At 31.7% G+C, this 23,014-nt stretch overlaps 2 protein-coding genes across 3 annotated transcripts; one reads left to right on the top strand and one right to left on the bottom strand.

Moving 5' to 3' along the window:
- The first annotated feature begins 3,408 nt into the window (after window positions 1–3,408).
- Window positions 3,409–5,215, top strand: LOC146931798 (vascular-related unknown protein 1-like). 2 transcript variants are annotated; one of them, XM_085703375.1, is made up of 3 exons: window positions 3,409–3,865; window positions 4,493–4,555; window positions 4,936–5,215. In XM_085703375.1, the coding sequence occupies exons 1-3, from the start codon at window positions 3,533–3,535 to the stop codon at window positions 5,035–5,037; spliced, it is 498 nt and encodes a 165-aa protein (XP_085559501.1). In that variant the 5' UTR covers window positions 3,409–3,532; the 3' UTR covers window positions 5,038–5,215. The 2 variants fall into 2 exon arrangements, with proteins under 2 accessions (XP_085559501.1, XP_085559502.1); XM_085703376.1 differs by lacking the exon at window positions 4,493–4,555.
- A 10,928-nt stretch (window positions 5,216–16,143) lies between these two features.
- Window positions 16,144–21,141, bottom strand: ETFALPHA (electron transfer flavoprotein alpha). The gene is made up of 8 exons (XM_085703391.1): window positions 21,035–21,141; window positions 20,736–20,921; window positions 19,733–19,944; window positions 18,293–18,456; window positions 17,879–18,034; window positions 17,393–17,445; window positions 16,468–16,608; window positions 16,144–16,353 (listed from the first exon to the last, which is right to left on the bottom strand). The coding sequence occupies exons 1-8, from the start codon at window positions 21,113–21,115 to the stop codon at window positions 16,276–16,278; spliced, it is 1,071 nt and encodes a 356-aa protein (XP_085559517.1). The 5' UTR covers window positions 21,116–21,141; the 3' UTR covers window positions 16,144–16,275.
- Window positions 21,142–23,014: the final 1,873 nt, after the last annotated feature.

Consider the following 23,014-nt stretch of genomic DNA (forward strand, 5'->3'; position numbering starts at 1 on the left):
GGGATTAAGGGAGCCGTGGCTCCCCCTACTAAAAAAACATAAAATTTGTAGGAAGATATCTAAATACATCTCACATTTGGAGAAAATTATTATACTCTTCTTCACTTGGCTTCTTCCAATTGTGTAAAATTGTATATAACTTTTATGTTAGTATTTTTCGATATCCCAAATATTTTAGGCAAGATCCGCCGACCGCCACTGATATGTTACAATGAGTTCGAATTCATATTTAAAAATGCAACAATATTAAATCAATTGAAAAAAATAATAATACTCAGTTTACACCAAAAAAGTAAATGAGCAAAAGTATTTATTCTCAAATATTAGTAAAAATCCTTGTATGCTGGCTAAAACATTGAATAAGTTTCGGAAACAATGTTTTTTCAATCTGTTTCTTATTTCTTGGATATGGTCCTAGGTACAACTTATATGAATTGCATGTTAGTTAAGGGATGTATCAATCCTCCACTTTGTATTTTAAGTTTGTTTAGTTCAATAGCTTTATTTTTAGCTTGCAAAATAGTTATAGTAACTCGTTGTATTCTTTTATTTGTTTTAGAAATATAAAATGATTTTTTTTAATCTATAACAAATGGCCCGATATCATGACAAAAGACAAAATAAATTGTCTTCGTAACCATTCAAAAAAAAACTGTCTTTGTAAAGAAGTATTTTTTTAATAAGATGTACATAAACTAGTTTTAAACTAAAATATAGTGTTAATTAAGTTTGGGTAAATTCTTCTCTAATCTCTTTTATTAATAAGGGTTGATTAAGTAAATTATGGTTGGACAAAGTCATATGACATTCCCGCCACAGTATCACACAAGTGAGATCCTCTCCAAAGTGGTCTCATTTCATTTTTTAGGAAACCTAAAAAATAAAAAGAGTAAAATCAATTTTTTTTATATGTCATGTAGAATTTGTTAGCAATATAAACGGTCTAACTTTTAACCTATTTCTTAATACAGTTGCAACAGCATCCCAACTCATCAATGGCTATGGTCAGTTACATGTGGTCATCATTGTCTCTGCTCGTTGTCACCTTTACTAGCTAACACTAAGGAGGATATATATCCACCAAGAAACTTGAGCTACACAAAAGGTTTCACTGACAAAGACTATGCAGGATAGGTCTCGTGTTTTGTCCAAGACAAAATGGTCACTGAGATTTAATTTTTGGAAAATTTGCATGTGTTCTATGGTCCATTTCTTTTTGGATGATCTATTCGATTAGATGGTATATATATATATATATATGTATATATATATATATATATATATATATGTATATATATATATATATGTATGTATATATATATATATATATATGTGTATATATATATATATATATATATATATATATATGTGTGTGTGTGTGTGTGTGTGTATATATATATATATATATTTTTCATTTTTGTAATAATTTCACCGTAGATTGCATGCATGGCTGTGTCCTACGCAATTCAGGTATGGGTGCTTTCATGTTGCTAGAAAGTATATTGGGCAGCGACCAGAATTAGTTGTGCTTAGTACTACCATATGAATTCATGTCCTTTCGACTTTGGTATATAAATATGTATGTCCTTTGACTCAGCCAATTTCTGAGGAATACAGACGTCACATCTACATATAATTTGTTGGAGGGAGATTAATTTTTTTTAAGCAAAAAATTATTACTAAAAACGATAACACTAAAAAAAAAAGATTATTGTTATCACATGTGCATATATTATGCTTTTCAATATATTTCATTTATCTTTAAATCACTTTTTGGCTCAATCAGTTATTACATTTGTTGCAATTTTGATCTATGTCATAACGGGTGCAAAAGTGCAACTAAACTTGGGGGTGTATTCTTCACGCCAATTGTTGTATCCTCTGTGAGTGGTCGTATGCTCTTTTTCTAAATAAGCGGACGTGTTCACAAAATGCATTCTGACGTCAAGGTCAAGTAGTGTGTTACCATGTAGCAAATTAAATGAGTAAAAGCGTTATGATCATGTGTGTGTGTGTGTGTGGGGGGGGGGGGGGGGGGGGGGGGGGGGAGATCCTGGTAAGTGCCAAACTTTATTGTATATATTTAACTATTAGGGTATGATGCATGAAGATGGAAACCATTAAATATTTCCTTGATTTCCTAGGTATATGATTTAATAAAAATTAGGAAGAAACCAACAAGGGTCCTCTGAATTATGAGATAACCCTCGTAGCAATATTTTTGGATGAAATAACAGTGAACAAAACACGAGGGGTATCTAGCTACCAAATGGCTTAACGAATCAAGTCAGGGAAATTAGAGGAAAATCTGGAAAATTAATTAAGCGAGCATAAAATTTGCTTAGCGAATTTAAGGAGGAACCGAAAGAGGTTTTGGAGGTGGCAAAGACTTGACCCTAAATAAAACACAGTTGGCTAAGCGAAAATACATTTCGCTTAGCAAATTTTCACTTAACAAAAACAAACCTCTATTGGATCATCAACTACCACATATTTCAATCTCATAAACAAAGAGGAAGAGTGACCAAAGGAGATAATGCAAGGTTGGAGAAGCTTTTAGGAATCAACTTCAACAATTAATATATTCTCTTCTCAATATGTTTTTAATAAATAAAGTGGCTAATTCAAACCATTGATGCAAAGTTAATTAGAGTACATAAAAAATAATTGTCTTGCCAAATTCCTTCTTAGGCGGCATACTCTATCTCTCACCTTAAAGGTCAAACTCTCCCTCCTTTCTCACCCAACTTTAACTTCGCTAACTTCCATTATGTCGACTCACCCCAAGATTCCTAAATCGTCATACATAATTCATCATCTTTATTTTTCTTGTTGTATCTTACCATAATAATACATGGTGTGGCATTATTTAATTATCATGCATTAATTTAATTTAAAGTTGGCAAGTATACAACTCTCTTAAAAAAAAAGTGTCATTTTATATGATAAATTAATTCTATTTTCTAAAGGGTAGACTTGAAAAAATAAAATCAATTGTGATTAGATTTTAGTTTACTATCAACTTTTTTAAATCTCATAAGTCATATTATATATAAAGTTGAAGTGGTAAGGGTTGGTTTCCCATTTCAATGGAGGAGTTAGAGAGTAGAGTAATAAAGAAATGATGTTGTGATATATTTAAATAGTGAGATTTAATTGAATATGTCTGTAAAATAAAATGACAATGTTTTTTGAAAGAGAATAAAATTACAATGTTGACGATGATGAATATTAATTTATGTGTATCAGCATATGGAATATAATATAAGTTATATATACTTTTTTTTAAAGAATAAGTTATATATATAGTTATAAGATATATGTATATGTATATATTAATAAATTAATGAGTCCCACATGCACCAAAGAATTTTGTTTAGCTCTATATATGCCTTTGTTTGGGACAGTTTGCTTCTTTAGAGCTGGCTACCAAACCCCACTAATCAAATCATTTTAGTTTATCTATCTTCTCTTCTCTTCTATTCTAAGCCTTTCTCATAAAGAAAAAAAGTAATAAAACCTCAAAAACCTAATGAGTTCCGTAAGCAAAGCTCCTTCTGATTCTACTGAGGAGAGTGGCTGGACTACCTATTTTGATGACTTCTTTAACAACAATGATGATGATGATGATACTAACAACAATCACAAGTGTTCTTCTGTGTCTCTATCTACATCCTCATCCCTTCTCTCAGATGCCACTTCTTTGGTTAACAAAAATGTATTATCTCATGACCAACATGTTGGGATTGCGAAAGAGTTTTCTTTGAATAAAGATGGTAAAATGGGATCAAGTTTTAAGAAGAGAAAGAATATCGTTGATCCATCTTTGGAAGATACGGCAACCTCTCCTCTCAATGGTCTCAAGGTTTTTTTTCCTTCTATTTTCTCCTTTATTTTCCTTTCTCTAGCTTCAATATTCAAAATGAAATTATATAAGAATGAATATAACTATATAAGGAGTATTACACACATTAAAAAAAAAAATAGGGGAACCCGAAAGATAAAATCCAGAGTCACAACCTAAACCGAAAAATACATTGAGCAAGGTTCCCAAGACCATTCATAAAGCTTTTTCAAGAAAGAAAAAAGATGATTCATAAATTAAGTTGTCATTTAATAATTGAGCAACTACTTTGATATCTTTAAGAAAATTAAAAGTTATTTTGTATTTATTTATCAGTGATTGTCTAATATATTCCCAGTCCGACGTGAACATTCCTGTTTTTATTAAAAATGGTAATGGTTCACCTTTGTCAATTTTTTTATTTTTGAAAGGCAAATCAATATATTAAAAAAAAAAAACGATCTTTCTCAACTCGAAAGATCAATCTTTGCAGTTGCTTGCGAAAGATATCTAATTCACACAAAAAGTACATAAAAAACTGTAAAAGTAATCATTTAAAAAAATTATTATTTTTTGAAGTTAACAAACCGGTCAATATGTTTTTTTTTTTTAAGGAAATATGATTCTTTTTATCCATGGTATTTATAGGTTATGTATGAGAACCACCCGTGTGACAGGCCGAATGTACAGACGGAAGTAGTAAATTCTCAGGTTCAACCAAATTCTCACACATATAAAAATATTTTTTTTTTGGTAACTCACACGTATATAATATCTATAATTATAAGGCTTCCAAGTGCTATTTTTTCAAAGAAAGTTTTACTTTTCTCTATTCGGAAAGGGAAGGAAAATGCAGAAGAATTACATAAAGTTATGATTTAATAACTAACTAATTTTCATTCATTTTCCACTTTTCATTATCATTCTTTTGACCCTCCCTAGTGGTGTGTGTGTGTGTGTGTATATATATATATATATATATATATATATATAGTAATGTTTCACATGCATGTTTGGTTATTGAAATGTATATATGATTTGTGCATTTCCAACTAACAAGTTATGACATTATGTAAGTTTTTTGTATGTAGGAGAAAGGCAATACCTCAGGACAAAAAGAATCGAGTTTAAATGGGAAGGATAGTGACTGCACAGAACTAAAGAAGATAGGTGTCTGTGTAGTTCCTTTGTGAATGGTAGCAAAGCATCTAGGTTAAGTTGTTTATTTTTTTATTTTATTTTTTGTTAAACGTATATATATACTTCTCAAGAGGATCCATAATTTCTAGACATTATAGTCCCATGAGTATTTGTTTCCTCATGACATGTCATTGACCATTATTCTCAAAAACTTAATTAAGCTTGTATGGATTTTTTTTTTTTTTTTAAGAAAGAGCTTGTATGGATTTAATTGGTATGCAAGTAAAGATTTTTAACACAATCAATTAATTATAGTCATTGGATTGTTAAAAATTTGATTTTAATTAAAGCTATTTTAAAAGTAATATATACGATGGTTGTGATTAATTTTTTTAACTTAAAGTGTATCAAAATTAAACCATGAATATATGAGTGTGCGCGATATGAGTGTGCGCGAATGTTTTTATTTTATTTTTTTATTATATCATGCATCATTAGATTAGTGCACAGAAGGTCCCGTGAGCATAGCTCAGTTGCTAGGACAATGCATTATTATATACAGGGGCCGGGGTTCGAACCCCGGACAACCTACTTATTCACCTTGTAAGGTGAATTCTAGCCACTAGGCTACCTGACCAAAAAAAAAGATTAGTGCACAAAAGTAATCATTAATAATGCGCAATATAATTTTTTTCATAAGCAAAAATAAATACATATAACTAGGAACGTACTACATTTAGATTAAGTGGGATCCGAGGGAACCAACATGGTGTTGGGAAATTTAGGAACATGACCCTTAGGCTTTGTTTGCGAGTTGGGCTTTAGAGGGGAGGGGAAGGGAAGGAAAGGCTTATGGAGTGGTAAACTCTTGTTTGCGAGTTTTAAAAAAACAAGGGAAAGGTTTTGAGGGGTTTTGAAGGGCTTCAGTTGTCCCATTTTAAAGTTCCCCCAAATTGGGGGGTTTTGGAGGGTTAAACATACAAATTGACAATTTTGCCCTCATAATAATTCAAAATTCCAATTTTAGACATTACTGAATTATTACAATCCTTTTCAAAAACAACTTATTCAAAACAACTTATTTATACAAAACAACTTATTACGACCTCTTTTTCAAAAACCACTTATTCAAAAGAGATCGTATTAAGATGTTTTGCATAAATAAGTTGTTTTGAATAAGCTGTTTTTTTAAAAGAGGTCGTAATAGGCTGTTTTGCATAAATAAGCTGTTTTGAATAAGTTATTTTTTAAAAAAAGATCGTAATAATGTGTTTTTCATAAGATAAGCTGTTTTGAATAAGGTGTTTTTTTAAAAAGAGACCGTAATAAATTGTTTTTAAAAAGTGATTGTAATAAGATTTTTTTTTTATAAATAAGTTGTTTTTTAAAAATAGATCGTAATAATTTGTTTTTCATGAGATAAGCTGTTTTGAATAAATTAGAAGATAAATTACAAAATATAACACAATGTATTGATTGTAAGAGGAAAAAGGGTAAAATAGTAAAATTATAACATAAGCCCTCCATCTCCTTTCCTTGTTGGTTTATTAACTCCCAAACAAGGGGAAGGTTTTCCCTCCTTTCTCCTTTCCCTCCCTTTCCTCCCCTTCCCCTCCTTAACCTTTCCTTTCCTTCCCCTCAAAACTCGCAAACAAAGCCTTATGATACATTGGGATAAAAAAAAAAAATGGACGTCTTCTCGTCGATTTGATGATTAGTCTCATATAGTAGTTTTAGTGTGTCTAAGTCGCATTGATACATTGAGCATATATTGGGATCAGAGGTCTAATTGATGGGAGACAAAACTTCTAATTAAATATGTGTTCTATTTAATATGAGAAAAATAAATCTAAAACATTTGATACATTGTTGACATGCATGAAGATTAACGTTGTGTAATAAAAATTATTTAAAACGTTAATTTTGATACACATTAATAATGTATTAAATAATTTTATATTTATTTAAAGATTTATATATGCGATATAAAATTTCAATTTAACAGTAAAATTTGGAAAATATATATTTAGTAAAACATTATTTAACGATTTAACACTGATGTAATGTCACATACTTATGTCACTGTTAGAAGAGAAAAAAAATGGGTATTTTTAAAATAATAAAATGATATTGCTTGTATTTTTATATGTGTGTGCTTAAATAGCATGCTCAAATTTATTCCAAAAAAAAAAAAAAAAGTGTGCTCAAATGATTGTGATCAAGCAAGTATTTTTTTCCTATGCATATATAAGAATTAGGACATACTGCCTATGTAGGAAAGCGGAGAAGAAACATTTATTATATTGATTTTTTTGTATTAACCATCTAGTTCATATGCAAAAGGGGTCATAATAATTTAGAGTTCGGTCGCAAAATAAATAAAGTTTGACCAAAAATTCAAATTTTCCTAAATGATTTGATTTTTGATGGACTCATTAACCACTTAAGTTTAATTTTATTAATTTTACACATTGAGAGATTGTCTAATATGAACCCCAATTCAACGGTCGATGCTTTTATTTTTGGTAAGTTTTAATAAAGTATTATTTTGTTTTTATTTTTTACTATTAAAAATGGTAAAGGTTTACCTTTGACATTTTTTAGATATTGATATTAGACACACTGATCCAATCCAATCAATAGCGAATTCAGAATCAGCATATTCTGAAGATTGCAACATCGATTAAAGCTGCAAAAGGATTGTTTTGTTACTTAAATACCAATGAAATTGAATGCGTTTCATGGCGCCGTTTAGGGTAGGAGACTTGAATAGGTCTCCCACGGTAGGAGACTTTACAAAAGACTGATTTTTTTTTTTGTATTAACAAAAATGACTTGTGTCATCATTAAATTGATGAAGTTCATTGATCTTACCATAATCCCTCCATACTAGAATTTTTTCACACTTTCTTCAACCTCTCGACCAAAACAACAAACCCAAAAGAAAAAAAACACATTTTCTTCTCTTTCCATTCTCTCCTCTCTTCCGTCGCTGGAGACATCCTCCGTCCCACCCTCCGCCACTTTCGTTCACCTCTCCCTCCCTTTCTCTTTCCCTTACCTCCATCCCCATCACCGTGTTTTCCATCCTTTCCTCAAATCTCACCCCCATCGCAGCCGCTCGCTCCCCCGTCCACAACCACCATCGTCCTCGTCATCGTCGTCCTCAACCCCGTCGAAATCTGCCGCCCCTCCAAATATCAGTTCCGCCGTTGTAATATTCCTTTGATTTGGGTAGATCTACAAGAAAGAGAGGTGGAAGGAGGCAAAGACGGCGACAACACCTTCATGTCGTCTTATATTTTATTTTAATAATATAAGAATGGGAATAGGAAATGAAATTATGGAGGAATCTCAAAGTTAAGCGCTGCATCAAGACCATGACTCAATATTTAATGAATTTAAAGAAATTTTTGCAGTAGTACATATATGCGTCCTAATCTCTTGCAACTAAGGTGGAATAATAGTAGCACATAGATTATCATGCTCAACCACTTGTTGCTCTTCTCACTGTAATTTAATGGAGAACAATTAACCTTAAGCTTTATGGTGCCTTCAGAAAATTATTAAGAACAATGATTGAAGATTAAAAATCCAAAATAATAAGAACCATGATCTGTAACTAACACATTACATTTAGAGATTGTTGTTATTGGTGGTGGTGGTGGGCGAGTAAGCAGACACGAACAGGGAGGGGGTAGAGAGAAGGATGATGGAACATGATGTAAAAAAAAATCTAGTATTAAGAGAGTATGATAATACTATGGTCTTCAAAAAATATCAAGTACATCCAATGGTTGTCATCCATTTTACAAACAACAAAAAAAAAGTCATGTCTCCTATGGTAGGAGACCTAAAGAGGTCGCCTACCGTAGCCTTTGCCTGCGTTTCATATCATCTTTGAAGGAAAGTGCGGTTTAGTAGTACTGTGGAAACGTGGCATTTAGGGTGGGTGAGGGAAAGACACTACAAGAATTTTGGTTATTATTGGCCAACTAAATCCCACAGTAATGAATTAAATCCCTCAGTAATACACATTACTGGGGGCTTTTGTGACAAAAACGGTCCCTCAGTAATACTGGCGCAGTAATGTTACTGACGGAATATTCCCTCAGTAGTGTTAGGGAAGATTTGAGGAAGCAATACTGAGGGATTTTTCGCTCAGTAATTACTGACGGAATAATCTGCCAACTACGATCATCCATACCTGTAATGCATATAACATGGTCAATATAAAATAAAGATCACTAAAAAGTTTTAATTTCTACTTTTTTTAATTTATTTTTGAAATTGTTTCAATTGCTAAAAAGTTTTAATTTTTAAAATAAATTCACACACATACAAATTGAAGGAGTCAATAAATTATAAAATAAAATTTTACAAAATGTCTTTTTTAGAGTCAAGTTACAGTGATAACACTTTTTAAAATAATCACAATAATAACACTAAAATATTTTTTCCTAAATTAACTATATATACTAAAAAATTACAATTATTAAAAAAGTTTTAATTACTACTTTTTTTAATTTATTTTCGAAATTGTTAAAATTTTTAAAATAAATTCACACACATACAAATTGATGGAGTCAATAAATTATAAAATAAAATTTTACAGAATGTCATTTTTAGAGTCAAGTTACAGTGATAGCACTTCTTAAAAAAATAACAATAATAACACTAAAATATTTTTTCCTAAATTAAATATATATATACTAAAAAATTACAATTATTAAAAAAAATAAATTGTACAATTTTAATTTGACTACTAACCTTGTGTCAATTAGCTAGAGTCTGACTTTAAGCATTGCTCCCATCAACACCAATAAAAAGTGAAATGTATAGAATATCAACTATATAAAAATTTAAAATCTGTCAATATTACAATAATTAAGAAAATAAATTCAATACATCTAACATTAATAAAAAAATAGAAGTCTTTACCTTGAAGAGAAAAAAATTGTGTGGAAAAAGATGAAGAAATTTAGTAAGATTGTAGAGAATTGTTTTAGGAAGATATGTTTGTGTTGAATGAGATCGAGAGCTTCTGTGAAGGAGTACATCCAGTTGGAAAAAATAAATCTGCATAGCATTACTGGCGGATTTTATTCATTACTGACGGATTCGTTTATTAATGACAACCGACCATTACTGACGGATAAGCGAATTAATGACGGATTAATTGCTTCATTACTGGCGGAATTTGTGCATTACCGAAGGATTCGAATGCAACGTTATTACTGGCGGATATGGTGCATTACTGGCGGAATATTTAATTCGTTATACTATTACTGGCGGATTTATATCCCTCAGTAACACAAAGGCACATTATTGGCGGATCTATTGCATTAGTGGCGGAATATTTAATCCGTTATAATATTACTGTCGGACTTATATCCCTCAGTAACGCAAAGGCATGTGCTTTTACATTATTGGCGGAATATTTCCGCCAGTAATACATCTTAGGTTCTTTATTGATATTACTGGCGGATTTATCCGTCAGTAACGTTATTGAGGGTTTTTTTAATATTACTGAAGGTTTATTCCGCCAGTAATTACTGAGGGCCTAAATCCCCCAGTAATGCAATTTTGAATTGGTTAGTAATATTGGGAATTCTTGTAGTGAGAGTTTCCCATTATGGGAAAATAATTTTTAACTATTGGATCAAATGAAGAACACACTCTTATCATACTCCTTCACCACTAGATTACTTTTACACTCTCTTCCACCCTCTCTCTTTCATGTCCCCAGTTACCCACCACCACTATCACCACCACCACCAAAACACATTGTGTTCTTCAACCCAGACTACAATTGACTCACCACCACTAAATCACAATTATGGTCGGTCAACAGTTTTTTTTTTAACATTGTCTTCAACCTTTAGTAAAAAAAAAAAAATGTCTGCAAAGTTATTCATGTTCGAATCAATATTTTAACAGTTCTTGGTTTTTTAATTTTGTTTTCTACTTCATGTGAGATGTTATTCATCAATATCCAGATTTGCAAATTAACAAGGGTAATATTATGGACTTTTTGTGATGAATTTTTTTATAAGAAATCATGGGACTGTGTCATATTTGATGGTGGTGGTTGTGATTCGTGCTGGTTCCAAAGGTTGCAGCAACAACCACTGTTTAGCTTGCCAACGATTAACGCCGAGACAACCAGAACCACAACTTTTTTCCAACGGCGAGTACCAATTTTTTCAGATCTGGAATTTTTCACTAGGACGAGGAGGGTTGGAGTTGACGACGACGAGGGGAGTCGACGGCGAGGCCGAGGAAGGAGGTGTTAGTTTGATGAGGTGGTGGTGGGTCTATTGGTGTCTCAAGATTGAAGAAAGTGACACAAAATATATGGTGTGGACAGCCTGGAGTAAGATCAGTGTTCTGTTTTAATCTAATGGTTGAAAAATACTTTCCCATGATGGAAAACTCTTTCCCTCACCCACCCTAAATGCCACCCTGTGGAAATTGGAATGCATGCACATCAATCCAAAAGCAATAAGCAATAAGCACATGGAAATAAGTGTCTGGTGCTGCACAGATATTGATTTTAAATAAACTGATGAATATGTTAGATTGTTAGCTTACTCTATGTTTTAAAATAGGGTAGGGTTAACTTGTGCCCTTAGAGCACATGTTAAGAAACCTAAAAGAAGAAAGATTCTCTAAAATTTTGTGCATTTAAATGATTAAAAAGTTAAATATTAAATGCAATGCACAAATTCCAATAAATTTTTTCTATATTTGAATCATTAACTTGTGCCTTGAGGGCACAAGTTAACATTTCCCTTTAAAATACTAGGGTTTTGGAGTAAATAGGCAATTATCTATCAAAATTATAAGTTTTGTCAATTACCCTTTGATGATAACAACACTTCAATTATTTCTCTGAAATTCTACAATGTTAAGCAATTTACCTCCTCCATCAAATTCTTATGTTAGTCAATATGACGTTTTGAAAAATATCCATGAAATTTTGCACTTATGTGCAAAATGCCCCTTGCACTTATGTGCAGATACCCCTGAAGTTTTGCTTATAGAGCGCACAGTCGTGATTGTGCTTCAACTTTTGAAATTCTAATACTCCATCCGTTTCAAAATGAGTGTCGCTTTAGCAAAAATAATTTGTTTCAAAATGAATGTCATTCTCACTTTTCAATGTACTATTAATTACTTTTTTCCAATAGTACCCTTAATTATTACTATCCACACAACTTCCAAAGTATCATTTTGTACTTTAATTTATAATGATGACAAATGCACCAATAACTAGCGAGGTTATTTTAGTAAAAGTATCGTATCTTTGGACAACATTATTTCATTCCTTAATCTGTGTGCAATTGGCTAAAGCGACACTCATTTTAAAACGGAGAGAGTATTTTAAGATGTGCACTACTCAGACGGCATGCACAGCCTGTGCTACTGCTTTATGACTTTTTCGTTGAATTTTCTTCTCTTTCTTGTCTCTTTATCCTTGCTCTTGATCCAGGTACATTGGCACTTTGTCCTTGCTTTTGGTCATTTTACACGTATTAAGATATGTAATTAATTTCGTATAAAAAAAATTATAAGGTGTTTTACAAAATTGTCCATAATAAATGGTATAAGAAATATAAATTTGAGAATTGAAGGAAATTCAACGAAAAAAAGATATTGAAAAAATCAACCATTTTTATCCACTTAACGCGGTATTTGGCCTTTCCTTTTCCTTATCCATGTTTCAACCAAAGTCCAACCTCTCTCTCCTACTAATAATAAGAAAATATTGGAAGAAATTTGGAGAATATGTATAATATAGAATATATAACACAAAGATTTAGAGACATAATGTATAATACTCCATCTAATCTCTATTAGAAGTAAAAAAAATATTTTTCTTGATTTATTAAATAAATAATGTATTTGAACCATATTATAGATCAAATACATCATTTATTCAATTTATCTAAAAAGTTGTTTTTTTGTTTGTGTTAGTGATCAAAGAGAGTATTTACTTGTAACCAAAATTAAACTATATGTCTGGTAAGTAGGTAGGTGACACAACTTTATTTTTTTTGAGTGAGGCAGTGGTGGATCTCTTTAGGGACAGGTAGGGGCCATGGCATCCCCCAGATTTTCCTTACATACTATATTAGTTGTATCATATCAATTAGATTTCAACTGTTGCAGTGGAAAGGGGGTGGCGTAAATTGCTAAAGGTCTCTGATTCTACACTTCCACATCTTCTTTTTACATATTATTGTTACTTTTGAAATCGTTTAATATATATTCCATAGAAGTTTGGCACCCCCAACAAATTAATTCAAGATCCGTCACTAAAGCGAGGAGAGGTGACATCACAACTTATGAAGGCATTTCCAAGCTAGCATGAAGTAGGGAAAATTGAATGAAACGTACTTTTTTTTTTAAGAAATCAAAATGAGATATATTACTACCAGCATATTATATTTTCGGCATAAGATGTGTCGGAGAAAATACCTAAAAGATACAACACAAGTTCACAAAATAAAAATAGGTTAGCCAATACTCGCACAAAAAAAAGGTTTTGGCACCAAAATTATGAAAATTGTGAAGAAAAGTACCGAATTTGGCTTTATACCACTAGAAAGAAAGAAGTTTAATTTTCTCCACAAGCTGCTGAAAAGGAGAATTTTGAGAACCACGAAACAATCTATCATTTCTTTCCTTCCAAATCACCCAATTGCTAGCAAACCAAATCAAGTGCATAAAGGAGCACCTTGATTTGGCATAAGGTGAAGAAATACCAAACTGATGAAAAAGATCCAATATGTTAGATGGATAGCAGAATGAACACAAAGCCTAGTTCTTATTAATAATTTGGCAAATGCTAACATGTGCCCCAAGGGCACATGCTAAATGTTTTAAAAGTTCTTATTAATAATTAAGTTCTTGCTAACCAATGTCCTATGATATTTGTTAAGAAATTTATAGGTAGAAATTTTGTCTTAAAAATATAAGATATTATTTTTTATTAAGTAATGATTATATCGATTTTTTATATAAAAAAATAATAATATTTATTTTAGATGTTTAGCCAATCGCCAATACTCCTAAAACACTCTTTAGCATTCTTCTAACAAGTAAAGGCAATTGGCCAAACTGATATGGTCTATGCATATGTAACTAACTTTTTAAGCTGTAGTTAGCTAGTTTAGTGTAATTTTCAAAATGATTAGAAACTTTTGATGGAGAAAGTTGGCATTATTAAAGAGCATATTTTTGAATTGTGATATAGTCCGTCACTGCCTTCATTTAGCCATGCTTTTAGCTTACTCTATAGCTAATATATTAGTCATGCCTATATTTAATTAAGTATAGAGAGAGAGAGACTAAACAGATGAGATGACCCTATTAGAAAAAATTCACGAACTTAATGATATTTTTTAGGAATTTTAGGGATCGATGGTGAGTGCTGATGACTTTGTGATCCGTTCGAATTTTCATTGTACTTTTTCAACTGTTCAGTTTATTTGTGTTTAAGATCCGTATATAGGAATTAAAAAAAAAAATACTCATTAATATTTTTTTGTTCTTAAATATGTCATTGCTTCATGCAATTTCACCATATTTTAGCATTAATCCATGTATTTTTTTTTTACGTTAATCCCTGCATTTTGATTTTTTTTTTATCAATTGTTTCTTTTAAATAGGATCGAAGGGTGTAAATAAATTTAAATGAACATATAATAAACTTTTAAAACTATAAGTAAATAGTAATAGTTGTAGAAAAATGCTAACTTGTGTATTTAAAACACGAGTTAAAAAACTAAGTGTTTTATTGAGACTTGTAAATTTGGTGTTTTGAAAGTTTAATTTTTTTTAAGGTAAAATAAAGTATATTAATACCAACAAAAAAATCCTATTGACATAAAGAGTGCAAAAATTTATTTTTTTAATACAAAATGTCTTTTAATTCCTATTTTAGTTTCTTAATTTGTATCATAAGAGTACAAGTTAACATGGTCTATAATTATACTACATAATTTTAAATTGGGTTATATAAGATTTTGGTCCCTATAAATATAGCGAATTTTATTTTTTGTCCTCATAAAAAAAAGTGACATGTTTCGGTCCCTATGAAATTTTTTAGCAAGTAGCTTTAGTCCATATTAAATTAATTTTTTTGTAATTATGCTTTAACTTTTAAAATTTTCAATGAATATTATAAGACACTCTTTTACAAAAAACTATAATTTTTTAATTTCTAATGATTAAATATGAATTTTTGAAACGTTAAAATTTTAAGATAAAAGTAATGAAAATTTTGATCTAAAAATGAAATTTTGAGCTCATTTTTTGTGGAGGAAATTATTATAATGTTTTAAGGTAAAAAATCGTTAAAAAATTTAAGAGTTTAAACATAATTAAACAAATTTTAATTTAACAGGGACTAAAACTACGTGTTAATTTTTTTATAGGACCAAAATATGTCATTTTTTATGAGGATTAAAAACGAAATTGACTATTTTTATAGGGACCAAAAACTTATTTTGCATGCATTTGTGTGATTGGTCATTAATAGTTAATATATGACAATAATCAATGGTTGGCTCCTCAAAAAAAATCAACGGTTGCATTATGAAAATTCATTGTTTATAATGAGTTAATTAAACAGAATAAATCTCGGTTAGAGTTGTTCCTGAAAATCAGCATATGTATTCTCTATATATAGACACACAGTAGTAGAATAATTAGGAATCCATCCGGTACGAGTTAGGAATTCTTGTATCTATATAGTTGTTTTTAATTTGACAAATTATTGCATAGCTGTTAGCAGCCACAAAAGGGCAGTATCTTGTTTTCATTTAAATGAATTAGGTCACAAAGGGCAGTATCTTGTTTTCATTTAAATGAATTAGGTCACAGTTAAGAACTCCATAGAGGTACATATGACAATTCTTTTTAATGCTTATATGCCTGTCATGCTCAAGAGAATCATTCAGTTTTAGAAAAAGTTAATTTAATGAGAGCAATTTAGAGAGGGTAAAAAAAAGTGAAATGGCATAAAGTGATTTGATTTTATTCTTATTTATGCTTATATATGTGTCATGCTCAAGTGGTTTGATATTATTTTTTGAAGAAATTAAAAGTTTTTTACCCACTGTAGTAATAATGCAAAATGAGCCTTCTGGTAGTATAATGTTCCACTTATAGACTTCATTTTCTTCTACTTTTTCAGGTAAACAAATGCTATTGAGAAATTGTAATTCAAAGGATGATACATTAAGCAACTGTTACACTATAAACATATGCATGCACACATTTTATTTTTTCTCAGGAAGCTTTTCCAACAACTCTGGTAGCACCTCGAATAAATCTCCTACGAGTCCATAATCAGCAACCTATAATTCAGCATATCACATGAGGCAAAACTGTTTCAGGATTGCTCATGGCAAATAAAGTAGAAGCTGGACTTCAATAAATAGCCTTTTCAGTTTAAACCAAAAAGCAATTACCTGAAATATAGGAGCATCGGCATCGTTGTTCACAGCAACAATGACTTTGGAATCCCTCATCCCTGCTATATGTTGAATAGCTCCAGATACACCAAAAGCCATATAGAGTTCGGGAGCAACAATCTTTCCAGTTTGTCCAACCTTCATATCCAATTTGAAAATAGGAAACACGAATGTGAGAATAAAACTAGGCCAAGAACTAAAATGGAATTGAAGTGGCTATTGAAACTCAATATAAACCCAAATATAATGCATATTCAAATCCCTCAAATGATATGCCATTGCACGAACTTTAAGTATCTAGTCAGGAAAGCAGGAAAATATAGTTTCAACCAAGATAGCAGCTTAAAATATCTTATCTAGAAGGGATGTCTGACAAAATGGTTGGAATTGTGGGCTGTGGCCACTAAATCCGAGGGCCATAAATTCAAGTTGATGAATCAAATTAACCTCTAGCACAAGGCTACCTAATATAGATCCATACATCATATCCAACCCTTCCTCAGACCCCATACATAGCGATTGGACTAGGCTGCCGTTTTAATTTTCCAAATTACAAAACTTGCTAAAAGAATGAAAGGAAACATTAATGATTTGCATAATGCCATGCTGTACTTGACAGAAAATTAACTATATCAGTATATGTTCAGCTTTAATGTGTTTAATATTCCCAAAGTGATAATTGACCAGTAATTATCTATTCCTCTTTGTTCCACACAGATGTTTTTCTTTTTCCGACTTTTATGTTTTTAATTATCTTAACTTCCAAAGTATTTCTTATTTTGACAGAGCAGTGTGACAAATGACAATTAGCAGCATAATCATGGGAGAAACGGAGTACACCAGTAGCCAGGGATGTAAAAAGTCTAGTCCAGAGTGAGTTTCATGGGGTGGTTAATTTTGAATTTGAAAGGAAGTAAAATACCTGGAGATCATTAGCAACAAATCCTGCATCAACAGCAGCACGAGTAGCACCAACTGAACAAAGGAGATAATGAAGTTAGCAGATTTTACTTGATTCATAAAACAAACAATATGATACGGAAGCAATGACAATGAAACATGCTATCATGTGTTAAGGCATGGAATTATATATTAAAATATATTGTCATGCTAGCAAGTGCCCTAAGGGCATTGTTTAAGGAACCCACAAAAAGAAACTTTGTCTTGAAAATACAAGTCAAACACATGTAAAGTCATAATTACACAATTTTCAATGTAAAAGTTACTACTTTAAATTGCTTAAACAATGCCCTAAGGGCACTTGTTAGCATTTTCCTTAAAATGTTCTCCATGCCATCAATGAACTGGAATTTAAATTGGGGAACCTATTGTGAATCCAGTAAAAAAGAAATAACAAATCTCTGGCTATATAAATAAGCATCATAATAGCATAAATTAACAATAATACCAGCAGCACCAAGTTTCTTGGCTAGATTTTCAATCAACTTAAAGTTCTCAGCACTCTTTAGTGCTCGACCACCAGTAACTACAATTCGTGCATTCCCAAGGTCTGGTCCTTCGTCATCCCGAGAAGTTTGAGATATATACCTAGACTTGTCCAGATCTGCCAAAATAATGAAGACTTTAAGTTTGTTTTGCCACTTGCAATTGTTCACATATTCAAGTCTGAAGGGGAAGTAATCGATCAAATCGATGTAAATAACTAAGGATAATTATCCCTGATACAGATGATCCATTGATCTTTGTAGCATCAAACCAGGATCTATAGTCAACAGATAAATAAGGACACAAGCATTTCCTACTTGTGTTTTCAATTTGCCCAAAAACAAATTGTCAATGCACAAGAAAAAGATAAACAGACCTTCGTCAAAGGTTGAAAGATCAACCTGAGATATGGAAGCCTTATCAGATTTTGAGTCAACAGGCTTCTGAGAAACAGGAAAAGAAGTGGACCTAATTGTTAATATACAAGGACTGGCACCAGTATATCGGACTGTACAAAGTGCATTTCCTGCATATATTGGCCTGTGTGAAATTAAAATATAAATTTTTTCAGTCAGACAAAGAACCCAACATTTATATTTCATAAGCAGGCTCGTAATAAAAAACTCAAATACGAGAAGCAAAACATGCTGCACCAGTCAGCTGCCAAAACAATAAAATTAAAAAACTAAAAAGACGTCCCTACTTTGTTAGCCAACTTTTTAGCTCTATAAATATGCCTTAACACATGCAAAGTTATTCATTTTAATACTATCCCATTAGCTATGGAGGTGAAATTAACGGTAGAACAAATAAGCAAGTTACAAGGGCATCTGCTTGTGAAAGTCTAAACGGTTATGGTGTCTTATTTTAGTCAATCAATGTACATTAGATTCTCGTTTTTTTCTACTCATTATTTATTAAGACTTAAGTTTGGAATGCAAAGATCGTCTACTATATACATGAACCAAATTTACGGTGTATCACTTCAGTCCTCACCTAAGTCACAACTCATGAGTTCGAAATCGGCCTGATGTTTTGTATCAAGATCTAGAAGCTAGCTATGGCAAATACATCCCGATAGCAATACCTACCCTAAGTTTGACGGATAGGTCCTCAAACAGTCCAGGTTTACAGGTTTTTCATTTGTCTACCTCAGAATCCAGATTAATATCAGATCAAGTGTCATACTTTGTTTTTAAATAGCTATTACAAATACTAAAGAAATTACTAACATAGTTGACTATTGAGCTAAACTAAAGCTTATCATACTAAAATTGTGGGCGAGTGGAATACACCTAGATTTATAGTTGCGCTGCTGCATTTCTATTATTTTTATGCAAATATTTTTTCAAGGATTCATAATACATGACAACAATGAAGATTAAGAAAATGATAAAGACAGAATCTTGATTATATAATAGACTAACAAGAATGCTAAATGATAAAACTGTATCTTTTCTTCGGAGACACAGTCCAAAGGGAGTGAGATTTTCCATGAATCTATAATACGTATGTGACAGTTGCAAAGCAAGAGATAGATGGAACAGAAGCAGTATGTCTCCTTCATAACAATAGCCTAATCGCTAAACAGTCAATAACTCACAGAATAACAATACCAAACAGAGGGTCTTGTCAAATAGGCTAACAAACACAGCACAGAATTTGCTCAGTAAAGATAACAATTCCATGTCCAATCATGACTATGTAATAATGACCAGTGTCGAATTGTGCAATACATAATTATTATTTTTTATTAAAACAAAACAAATAGAGAACATGAAAAAAAGAGTGCCTCACAAAAATAAAGTTAACGCACCTTATAAAAGTATGAGAATCAGATATTCCTGTAACATCAGTAACTGGAGAAACATCTAAAAGAGCAGCAGCACGCGGCATGACATTTTTCCCAAAAGAATTTGAAGCTGCAATTATATGAGAGTAACCACCTCTTTGCTGAACCAAATGGACTAGTTTAGCCCAGGGTTCTGCCAATGGGTTCTTGAATGTATCTGAATCCGCCACGAGCACCTACACCACAAGCAGCATACCCAAGTAAACTATCAAAACTCCCAAATTTAAATCTCCCTTCCAACACATATCTGCACAGATACAATCTCCACCCCTTTCTCAACTTACATTTTCTTTTCCTCTTTTTATCATTTCAAGTTCAAAACAAAAGTTCAATCATTTTGAGCACATTAGCAACTATATCCAATAAAAACAGAATAATAACTAACATAATAATTTACCAAAAAAACAACATCAGCAATAATAATAATAAACTTCAGTATTATTTTAATTTATGGTGTTAACCCTCTGGTTCCTAGGGGAAGGGGCTCCTGATAATCTGGATTTCGGTTGTGAGGTAAGTATTGCCCGACAAAGAATTGTTCCACTCAGGAATTGAACTCGATTCTCCTGAACGATTCGTCCTTTGGTGGAGCTCATTAACCAACCGAGCCCAATTGCTTGGTTAATAAACCTCAGTATTAGAAATCAACGAATCTAAAGTCAAATCAATGTATCAACTTCCCCATCCAGCTCCCTTACAATCATGTCTTCACAAATTCACTCATTTGGGACATCAGTGATCGTTCAATCAAGATCAAACGGTCCAGATTCAAACTTGGTATTTTAAAATTATAAAACAAAAAATGAAATCTACATTTTTTTTTTGTGTGAATGCAGGAAATTTCCGACTGCACTGAATCCAATTTAAATCAAGTAACTAAAGTTGTTTATGTTCTAATAAGCCTAAGAATTGCATGGTTCCAGAGCATATAAGTAAGTAACTGAAAGAGGTGAAGTGAGTGAGTAACCTGAGAGATGGAAGGGTGGGAGGAAGCAGCGTTCGAAGCAGCTTGATGAAGAGAAGGACCAGAGCCAGCTAAGAGAAGAGAAACAGAAGAGTCATTGTTAGGAAGACACGTGGCGGCGTGGAGTGCGGAGAGAGAAGGAGGTTTGATGGCACCGTTATCGTGCTCCGCGATGACAAGAGTGCTACCCTACACTACATCGATCCAATTCAGCAACAACGACAAAGTGGAATGATATAAAGAAATTGAGAGAGTGAATGAATTATTATTATTATTATTATTATTATTATTATTATTATTACGTTTCGAGAAGTGGAAAAGGATGGATGTAAGAAGAAGGTGCGTTTCTTAATTGCTCCTCTGAGGATCATGCGAGTCGCCATTGTATTGTATTTCTCTTCGGAATGCTGGTTGGTGGTGATGATGCTGATTCTTCAGTTTAAGAATTAGAAAATGATGATGAGAACAAAAAAGATGATAGGGACAGTGACGTGTTCCTGTGTGTAATAATCTATCTTAATCTTAATTTCCATTTGCGACTTGCGAGTAGGCAGCTGCCATGGCATGTGATGCTGCCTCCGTGTGCGTGAATAGTCGTGTTTCACACGGAATTTTTTTATTTAGATGCACTAGATTTGATTTTTTTTTTTATTTTTTTACAGGGCCTTTCAATTGGCATAATGGTTTTTTTCAAAAGCTAAATTTAGTGATAATGAGTTTTTGTTCAAGACAATGAAAATAAAGTTACAAAGCATGGGTGGGTGGATAAAGTTTCTCTACAAAATCCTAAAATAAAAAGTTAAACTTGTCTCCATGAAGAGCTACTAATGGTATCTAATGACAGTAATAAACTTTTGACTTCCAACACCATTCATAAAAGCAAGTAAGGCGAAGCTTTCATCTTACTGAAACCTCATCTCCACGATAAAAAATCAAACCCTCCACTACAACAACATCATGAACACCATACCTCTCCACGACAACCTCAATCAAAACTTCAACCCCTAAAGCTAAACAAAAATCTCAGCCATAACAACAAAACAATGTATGAAGGCGACGACACCACCCCTACCTAAACAAACTCAATCCTCCCGCACAATGGAGCCAAAGTTGAAACATGCAGGCACAACAGATGTAGCGACGAAAAACCATCAACCATCCATAAAAACCTCTATATCCAACACAGAAACACGAGATCTAACAATGGATCAGACTAAATTGTTGCCACCACGTAGCAAACGAATAAAATTGTCGTTCAGAACCACGAAGCAAACCAAGATCCACAAAACAAACCGCCACAAAGAAATAGGAAGGGATGGTTCTTTCATTGCATTGATAGAAGTCTAACTAGAAAAAGATCTCTCTATAACTTTGAGAAGAGAATCGTTGTTTTGACCTCGACAATGAGACGCGTCAACACCGATTGAAAACAAACCGTAATAAACCTCAATATGTTATTTTTTGGAGGGAATTTTGAAGAAGATAGTTTATTTTTCTTTTTCAAATTAAGCGGAAAATAAAAATGACATATCAGAATATATTATTTTCAATTTTTCTAAAAAAATGTATTTTCAAATTATTTGTACAAACATCAATATGGTAAAAATTCGTTACGATGACGGTTGTTGTAGAGTAATTAAATACCGATTAATTTGATTTTTTTTAATAATATATGATATTTTGAAATTTTTTAATTAAATACAGATTAGTTAACAATATTTTTTTGAACAAAAAGGTATTATTAAAATATTAAATATATTTGCAAGAATTACAAACTCAAAAAGATTTTTTATTCTATTCAAATTTAAAGAGATGCTAAAAACAATATTTATTTTTGACATAAATTTATTTTTTCTTGATTGGAAAGTATTATTATTTTCTATTATAAACCACCATAATCATAGTCTTTCAATTTTGTAACAAAAAAAAATTAGAGTCTTTTCCTCTAGCAAACTACTCCAATGTATTCTTACGATTTAAGATATTTGGCCGCTATGAAAATAATCTAAATCAATCTTTAAGTTATTCAACGACTTATGTTAGACCTCATGATCTTTTTATCGACAACTAGACTTAAACATAATCCTTAATTGATGATTTTGTAGATCGAAATGGAATTATTTTCTAAACAAAAAGTCATTTTACCAAATCCTCTCATCACTGTATGAAAACAATTTATTTTCTAGATTAAAAAAATAATATTTAGCTGTAATAAATAAATATCTTTTAAGAGTAGTTTTTATTTATTTTTGTAATATTCTATTTACCTCAACAACAAAAAA

This window comes from Medicago sativa, chromosome 4 (genome assembly GCF_051527215.1).
Source record: "Medicago sativa cultivar Bolivia chromosome 4, Bolivia_mono, whole genome shotgun sequence".
NCBI classification, from domain to species: Eukaryota; Viridiplantae; Streptophyta; class Magnoliopsida; order Fabales; family Fabaceae; genus Medicago; species Medicago sativa.

What these genes read in the sequence shown, in the direction of transcription:
- LOC146931798 (XM_085703375.1), top strand. Translation starts at nt 3,533, where the DNA reads ATGAGTTCCGTAAGCAAAGCTCCTTCTGATTCTACTGAGGAGAGTGGC. An exon ending in CTCCTCTCAATGGTCTCAAG is followed by an intron (nt 3,866 to 4,492) that starts GTTTTTTTTCCT and finishes TGGTATTTATAG; the next exon opens with GTTATGTATGAGAACCACCC. An exon ending in CGGAAGTAGTAAATTCTCAG is followed by an intron (nt 4,556 to 4,935) that starts GTTCAACCAAAT and finishes TTTTGTATGTAG; the next exon opens with GAGAAAGGCAATACCTCAGG.
- ETFALPHA (XM_085703391.1), bottom strand. Translation starts at nt 21,115, where the DNA reads ATGGCGACTCGCATGATCCTCAGAGGAGCAATTAAGAAACGCACCTTC. An exon ending in CCTTTTCCACTTCTCGAAAC is followed by an intron (nt 20,922 to 21,034) that starts GTAATAATAATA and finishes GATGTAGTGTAG; the next exon opens with GGTAGCACTCTTGTCATCGC. An exon ending in CCGATGCTCCTATATTTCAG is followed by an intron (nt 16,354 to 16,467) that starts GTAATTGCTTTT and finishes GCTGAATTATAG; the next exon opens with GTTGCTGATTATGGACTCGT.